The 8,537-nt window shown below is 46.3% G+C and overlaps 1 protein-coding gene across 1 annotated transcript in view; it reads left to right on the top strand.

Moving 5' to 3' along the window:
• The window catches only part of CACNA1A (calcium channel, voltage-dependent, P/Q type, alpha 1A subunit), a 255,016-nt gene that overhangs the window by 112,240 nt on the left and 134,239 nt on the right, over positions 1 to 8,537 (top strand). The window contains 1 exon segment of the mRNA XM_010855524.1: positions 6,593 to 6,684. Coding sequence (XP_010853826.1) covers positions 6,593 to 6,684 — 92 coding nt within the window.

The raw sequence follows: 8,537 nt of genomic DNA on the forward strand, positions 1-8,537 counted from the left end.
CACAAAGCCTGGTGAATAATTGAATGATCATCACTTGGTGGTCCATTTATAACCAGAAAGCCATTCTTCCCTTCCTTTTTTTTCCCACCACTGCATCCACCCCATCCAACAAGCCATGTGAGGTGGAAAACTGGGGTTCTGGAGTCCTGGGGTCCTGGGTTCACATTCTCTCTTGGCAGCATGGACCTCCGTGCCTTTGTAACTTCTCTGGGCTTCCGTTTCCTCGTCTGTAAAATGGGACTCCTCCTAATGATGGCTTGGACGCAGGGAGCACTTGGTGAGCCCAGGCAAGTTTCCTGGTGCACAGTGATCTGTGGCAGCTATATATAAATTGGGGCCTCCTTTGTACTCCCACTGCCTTTGTCCTAGTTCTAGTCCTCATTACGCTGGTCTGCTCTTGCGGCTGCCTCCTAACTCCTGCCTCCATCACCACCAATCTGTCCTTTCAGCTGTCAGGCTTGTCTTCCTGACGCCAGCCCTAATCACATCCCTTCCCTGCTCCGAAACCTCACATGACTCCCACTGTCCACACAGCAGGACCCACCTCTTCCGCCTCCAGTTCACAGCCTCCAGTGGTCCAGCCCACCCCGATTTCCCACCCCCCTCCCATCATGTTTCCTGAGGGAAGTTTTCTGCCTCTATAGGGCATTCTCAGTCTGAGAAGCCTCTCCCTCCTCCCATTCTGCTCCTAATTCCCTGTCATCCTTCCAGGGAGGGGCACAGGAGATAGTCCATCTTGGGTGCCCACTAGGATAGCACTGGGCAGGAGGGAAGTCAGATTCGCTGCATTTCAGAGGCTCAGAGAAGTTAGCGCAAAGGCTAGATAATGAGAGGATGCAGGGTCAGGGTTTAACTCCAAGTCTAAGGTTTTGTTAAGATCTTTTGCTTTGCTGCATTTTCAGACTTGGGCTCCACAATCACACTGTCCCCCGCCCTCCTGTCTGTATTCATTTCCTCCTCCTTCCTGCCTCAGACAGCCCTGAGGCCAGAAGGACTTGTACTTGACTCTGTCATCCACTTACTTGCATGGTCATCTAAGGGCAAGGCTGAGTTCATCTCAGTGTTATCCTTGTGTCCAGCACAACTAGATCTAAACCCATCATCTCTCACCTGGACCACTGTGGTCATCTCCGCCCACTTCCAACCTCCCAGTTTCTGGTCTGGACCCCCAGAGGGATCTTATTTTAGTATGTAAGTCAGATCATGTCTCTGCAATGCTCAGAACCTTCCTTGGCTCCTGCTTTACTCAGAACAAAAGTCCAAGTCCTCACCATGGCCCACAGACTCCTGCACACTGCCCCATCACCTCCCTGCCCTCATTTCCTCCCGCTGACACCCTGGTTCACTCAGCTGTGTGGCCTTCTTGACATTCCTCAAGTGTACCAGGCATGGTCCTGCCTCAGGACCTTTGCACTGGCTGTCTTTCTGCCTAGAGTTTTCCTCTAACATATTCCTGTAACTCACGTCACATCTCTTCCCCACTGACTCTTTCTCTGGACCTGACCTACAAGGTACACTCAGCACTGGCCACGCGTAGCCATCATACACCTGAGTTGAGATGTACCCTAAGTGTAGAATATGCTAACCAGATTTCAAAGACTTAAAGTCTAAAGGAAAGAATATATAAAATGTCTTATGAGTAATCTTTCATAGTGATTGCCTATTTAAATCATAATACTTCAGATGTTGTTATTTAGTCACTGAGTCGTGTCCGACTCTTTGTGACCCCATGGAATATAGCCCACCAGGCTCCTCTGTCCATGGGATTTCCCAGGCAAGAATACTGGATTGGATTGCCATTTCCTTTGCCAGGGGATCTTCCTGACCCCAGGATTGAACCCATGTCTTCTGCTTGGCAGGCAAATCTTTACCACTGAGCCACCTGGGAAGCCCAATACTTAAGATATACCTGGTTGAATAAAGTATATTATTAAAATTAATGTCATCTGTTTCTTTGGGCTTTTAATGTAGCTGTTGGCAAATTTTAAATTTCACACATAGTTCTTCCTTTTTTTTTCCTTTTTTCTTTTCTTATTGAAGTATAATTGATTTACAATGTTGTGTTAATTTCTGTTGTACGCCAAAGTGATTCAGTCATACATATATATAATTCTCTTTTTTATGTGCTTTTTCATTACAGTTTATCATAGGATATTGAAGAGTTCTCTGTGCTATGTAGAGAGTGTTTATTCATTCTATATATAAAAGCTTACATCTGCTAACCCCAACCTCCCACTCCATCCTTCCCCCAACATGCCCCCCTTGGCAACCACCAGTCTGTTCGCTATGTCCAACATACGGCTCTTCTTGAAGTTCTACTGGGCGATGCTGGTCTGAACACCTTTAACACTGAACTACTACCCAGCCAGGCGGGAAAGAGCAGTTGGCCTTTACTAATTGAAATGGTGTCATCGCTCCCCTCATCCTGCCCCACTTTGCCAGCACGCCCTCTTCCCTGCCCTGCTTTTCTTCCTTGTACTCATTGCCCTGACATCTGGCACATTTACGGGGTTTATTCTCAGCCTCCCACACACAGATAGGGATTCCTATGACTCGTGTCCCCAAGACCTGGCACACTGTAGATGCTCAGTTAATGTTTGTGAAGTCAGTGAATGAAAACTCAGGGAATGCTTGTCCAGGTGGCTCCGTGGTAAAGAATCCGCCTGCCAGCTCAGGAGACATGGATTTGATCTGTGGGTGGGGAAGATCCCCTGGAGGAGGAAATAACAACCCACTCTAGTATTCTTGCCTGAAAAATCCCATGGACAGAGGAACCTGGCAGCTACAGTCCATGGGATCGCGAAGAGTAGGACACGACTGAATGAGCACACACGCACACGCACACACACACACACACACACACACCCTTAACAATGGCTTTTACCTGCTGAGAAAGAAGAAAGTAAAATAGACTGGTGATCTACAGGATGGAGTTTGAGAAATCCAAATGAAAATTGGGAGAGGAATAGAAAAAATATATAATTAAAGGAATGAAAATTTCCTTAGGGTTGCTTGGCAAGGCCCTCACCTACACTTCAGCTTCATGGCATCACCCAAATCCCCACCATGTGCCATTTCCTTCCTTGAATTTGCGTTCCCACCCCAGGCTGTCTGTCTCAGCCATTTCCTCAGCCTAGAAAGTTCTTCCCCCACTGATCAGATTCCACCTGCTCATCCATGAATCCTCAGCTTGAAACGGGAATCTCCCGGGGTCCCAGATGAGTTAACACTACCTGCTGTGTACCCTCAGAGCTGTTTTTTTCACCTGCTCTCTCTAAGAATGCATCACACCCCCAATGGATTCAATCTCTCTGTGCATTTTTTGATGAAACTGTTTTTCTCCTGCATCAGCCCTACAAAGCAGGGAGCGCCTCAAGTATTGCTTTGCCCAGGACATACGATGTGTTTAGATGTACATTTGATGATGGTGGAAGAGGAGGTTGGCCCAATCTAATAGACGCATCTCTGTCCTGGGAATGGTGTCTCTGGTGGTAAAGAGCTACTCTTAGTGCAGGAGACCCGAGATCAATTCCTGCGTCAGGAAGATCCTCTGGAGAACGGAATGGCGGGTGGCTCCCCACTCTAGTATTCTTGCCTGGGGAATCCCATGGCAGAGGAGCCTGATAGGCTACAGTCCGTGGGGTCACAAAGTGTCCGACACAACTGTGCGACTAGCACTTTAACTTTCTGTCCTAGGAGTAGTTGGGACAGAGCTGGGAATACTCCTGTCTTAGTTTGGAATGCCCCCACATTGACCCTGAGACAAGAATTTGGGTCCAAGTAGTTCATCTGGGAAGTGACTCCAGGAAATATGGGTGGGGGACAAGGGTGGGGAGACAGGGAAGAATGAGGAGTTGAGCAGGTTACCCTGGAGAGGCAGCTGGGCTCAACCTCTCTGGGAGCCTGTATGAAACTCACACCTCAGAGCAATCTGGAAGGAGGGGGTGAGAGACCTGGGGAATTCATCCACCTCTTCCCAGCGATCTTTGGTGGAGGGCTGCTCTCACAGGGGAATTCACTGCCTGGGTCTGTCTTAGCTTCAGAGAAAGTCCTGAGACAAAAGCGGGCCAATACAGTTTATTAATACAGGTGCCAATACAGGTTGTTAATAGATGCAGATACTGATGGTCTCAAAGACAAAGAGATGTACTATTACTATATATAAAATAATATATTTATATTTATATATAAAATAAATCAACAAGGACCTACCGTATAGCACAGAGAACTCTCCTCAATATTTTGTTAAGTAATCTATATAGGAAAAGAATTTGAAAAAGAATGGTTGTATGTGTATGTATAACTGAATCACTTTGCTGTCCACCTGAAACTGACACAGAGTTGTAAATCATTTATACTCCAATATACAATAAAAATTAAAAAAAAAAAAGACAAAGAGGGACTTCCCTGGTGGTCCAATGGTTAAGACTCCACACTTCCACTGCAGGGAGCATGGGTCAGTCCCTAGTCAGGGAACTAAGATCCTACCTTCTGCATGTGCAGCCAATAAATAAAGACAGATGTAGATACTGGTTATTCACAGGCCAAAGTTGTAAGACTCAGACTCCTGGACAAGAATGAAGATACCCCCCAAATTACTTCTGTGGTCTCCATCCTGTTAATCACAGTACATGCTCAGTAGCCTCTGACGGTTCACAACCCCATGGATTGTAGCCTGCCAGGCTCCTCTGTCCATGAAATTTTCCAGGCAAGCATACTAGAGCAGATTTCCTACTCAAGGGGATCTTCCTGACCCAGGGATCCAACCTGTGTCTCCTGCATTGGCAGGCAGATTCTTTCCCACTGTGCCACCTGGGAAGCCCGTTCTTAACCACAGAATCCTCTGTTTTTCCACATTCCTTGCTCATCATCTGAGGTTCCAGTGACAACCTTTTCTGTGCCATGGTGCCATGGTCATCCCTACTACGTATCTTATTTAGGAAACAGGTCTAGGGGGTTCCTTGGGCTGAGGAAGGGCTGTGGAACCCCTGGTCTCCCTTGTCTAACCAGAAACACTTTTACAAGTGAGGTCTTAGGATAGGGTCTTTGTGTAAGGGGTGAGGGAAGGGGGCTTTCTACAGAAGGCTCATCTCACCTATTGCCATGACTCTTACTTGCATTTATAAGAGTGACTTTTTGCCCTGAGGCTTTGGGTCTGTAGCCCTCTCTGGGGCTGATGCCAGCTAGTCCACCCCAGCAGGGCCACACCCATTATTTGAGGTTTTGGGGTGTTTTTTTTTCCATTTATTTCCCAATAGCTTAACACACTTCCTGTGTGCCAGGCACAACACCTACCACTTCACATGTGTTAATTTGTTTCATCCTCACATCCCTTTGAGGGTTCAGTACTGTTGTTATCCTTGTTATACAAAAGGGAGAACTGAGGCATGAAGTGGAAAAGTGACTTACCCACAGTCACCCAGCTGGGAAATGGTAGACTGGAATTTGAACCCATGCAGGCGTAGGTCTTAGTACTAAGCTACTTTCTTGCCGGTTGGTAAAGTGACCTGAGCCCAAAGGGTCTGTCACTCCCCTGGTGCCTCCAAGCTTCCCCACAATCCATCCTGATCTTGGGTTGTGAAATACACCGAGTATCACCCAACCATGTGCCATGGGGAAAATTTCTCTTCTCAGCCCAACATGTATTGAGTGAAAGGAAGTGAAAGTCACTCAGTTGTGTCTGACTCTTTGCAACCTCATGGACTATACAGTCCATGGAATTCTTCAGGCCAGAATACTGGAATGGGTAGCCTTTCCCTTCTCCCGGGGATCTTCCCAACCCAGGGATCGAACCCAGGTCTCCCACATTGCAGGCGGATTCTTTACCAGCTGAGCCATACAAGGGAAGCATTTATTGAGTATTAAGACCTATTTGGGGTCCTTGTAAATCATCTTTTATCCTGTGAAGCAGGTACTATTAACACTGTTTTACATATGACAAAACTGAGACCCAGCCTGTGGTCACCCTGCCAAGAAACCAACCTGGCGCTCTGTGACGACCTAGAGGAGTGGAATGGGAGCGGGGAGAGAGGCTCAAGAGGGAGGGGATATATGCATATATATGTATATATGTATCAGTCAGTCAGTTCAGTCGCTCAGTCGTGTGCGACTCTTTGCAACCCCATGGAATGCAGCACGCCAGGCTTCCCTGTCCATCACCAACTCCCGAAGCTTGCTCAAACTCATGTCCATCGAGCCAGTGATGCCATCCAACCATCTCATTTTCTGTCATCCCCTTCTCCTCCCGCCTTCCGTCTTTCCCAGCATCAGGGTCTTTTCCAATGAGTCAGTTATTTGCATCAGATGGCCAAAGTATTGGAGCTTCAGCTTCAGCATCAGTCCTTCCAGTGAATATTCAGGACTGATTTCCTTTAGGATTGATTGATTTGATCAATCAATTGTATATGTATAATTGAGTCTATGTATAATTATGGCTGATTCTCATTGTTCCACAGCAGAAACGAACACAACACTGTAAAGCAATTATCCTCTAATTAAAAAATTTTAAAGAAACCACAGCATTGAACCCTCCACCCACCTCTCTGACCCTGAAACCCAGCGTCTGCCTTCTGTTCTGGCTTCTTTCTTCCAGCATCTTGGCAACAGTTGGGACGGAGTTTGACCTAAGGACGCTGAGGGCAGTTCGAGTGCTGCGGCCGCTCAAGCTGGTGTCTGGAATCCCAAGTGCGTGAGTTTCTAACCCTGGCAAGGGGTCTGCTCAGGGGTCCTGGGAGCCCTCCATTTCCCTTCTGCAAGAAGGTCTCATAGGCGCCCTCAGATGCTTCCCTAGCCTGGGTCAGGGCAGCCTTATCTTTGGGGAAGCCCCTTCAGGGACCTCCACCCCTAGGAATGTGGCTGCAGGTCTGGGTGAGTTCCTAAAAGCCAGCCAGGAGCCTCACCCATCACCACAGCACCCATTAACTGAGCACTTCTCTATTAGGAGCCATGCTAAGCACACCCAGGACCCCATTCTATAATCACAACCCTGTGAAGTTGATCACAACCCTGTGAAGTTGATAGGACCAAAATCTCCATTTTACAGAGGAGAAAACTGAGGCTCAGGGCAGCTGAATAATTTGAGCAAAATCATGTGGCTGAGAATGGAAGAGTTAGGAGTTAGCCAGTCTGCCCCCACAGCCTGATTAATATTGGTGGCAATGATGGTTACCATTTATTGAGTGCCTACTGCATACCAGGCATGGCAGAAAGAGCTTTTTGTGTATTATCTTTTCCAATGTGTTGGCTCTTTGCATCAGGTGGCCAAAGTATTGGAGCTTCAGCATCAGTCATTCCAATGAATATTCAGGGTTGATTTCCTTTAAGATTGACTGGCTTGATTTTCTTGCTGTGCAAGGGACTCTCAAGAGTCTTTTCTTCAAGAGACCAGAGATGCCTACATCATGTTAAATCAAGTTCCATCCCAAAGCTAATACTAATAAGAATCTCTGTTTAATGACCATCTATGATATGCCAAGGGCTTTGCTAGGTATGAACCCTCTCATTTAACTGAGAGGGAGGTGCTAAGTCTCATCCCCATTTACAGATGAAGAGCCTGGTAAATTAAGATTCTTAGTTGGAGTTTCAATATTAAACTCTCAAAGATTAATAGAATGAATATATAGAAAAGTAGAAGGATATAGTAGACCCGAAAAGTACTATAAACCAATTCAACATAATTAAGATTTATATAGTTTTCACCCAACAGTAGGATACGAATTCTATTCAAGTTCTCATAGACTATAAACTGGGAGACACTGAAGAGTATCCAAGGACATAAAACAAGAAATCCTCATTTTAACCACGTAATTTGTTGTTATTTAGTCATGTCCAGCTCTTTTGTGACCAGGGATCAAACCTGTGTCTCCTGCATTGGCAGGCAGATTCTTTCCTGTTGAGCCACTTGGGAGCATTTTAACACAGACTTTCCTAAAGGTTGGTTACAGACATGGGATTTGACATCAATTCCAACCTGGGTTCGAATCCTGGCCCCGTTATTTCTCACACCTTGAGGCTGAATCCTCATTTTAAGCATGACATCCTCTGAGCTTTGCTTCCCACCTCTGTAAAATGGGGATGATTTTACACGTGTTCCTGCCTCATGGGGTTGTTGCTAAAGCCAATGAAATAATATCTGGGTTTGGTTTGGAACTAGGATGTTGACTGCTTTCTCAGGCAGAGCTGCAGCTGATGCATATGGCATTGTATGAATTAGGAAAAAGACGCCCCCTCTTGGTGGAAAAAGGTTAGAAAAAGGCACCCTGATCTGCATGAAAATCGTGCAACACCCAGGAATAGGGCTCAGAAAGCTATGAATTTCCACTTCTTACTTGCCTCAAAAGTCATCAAACAGGACAGCCTATGCCCAGTACTTTAAAAAATATTTTTAAAATAGAAGGTGGGGAATTTCCAGTGGTTGGAACTCAGTGATTTCACTGCCATGTTCACGGGGTTCAGTCCCTGGCCAGGGAGCTAAGATCCCGCAAACCAAATGGTGCAGCCGAAAGAAAACCAAAAAAAAAAAAAAAAAGGGCTTAAAA

This window comes from Bison bison, unplaced genomic scaffold (genome assembly GCF_000754665.1).
Source record: "Bison bison bison isolate TAMUID 2011002044 unplaced genomic scaffold, Bison_UMD1.0 scf7180017864365, whole genome shotgun sequence".
Taxonomy (NCBI): domain Eukaryota; kingdom Metazoa; phylum Chordata; class Mammalia; order Artiodactyla; family Bovidae; genus Bison; species Bison bison.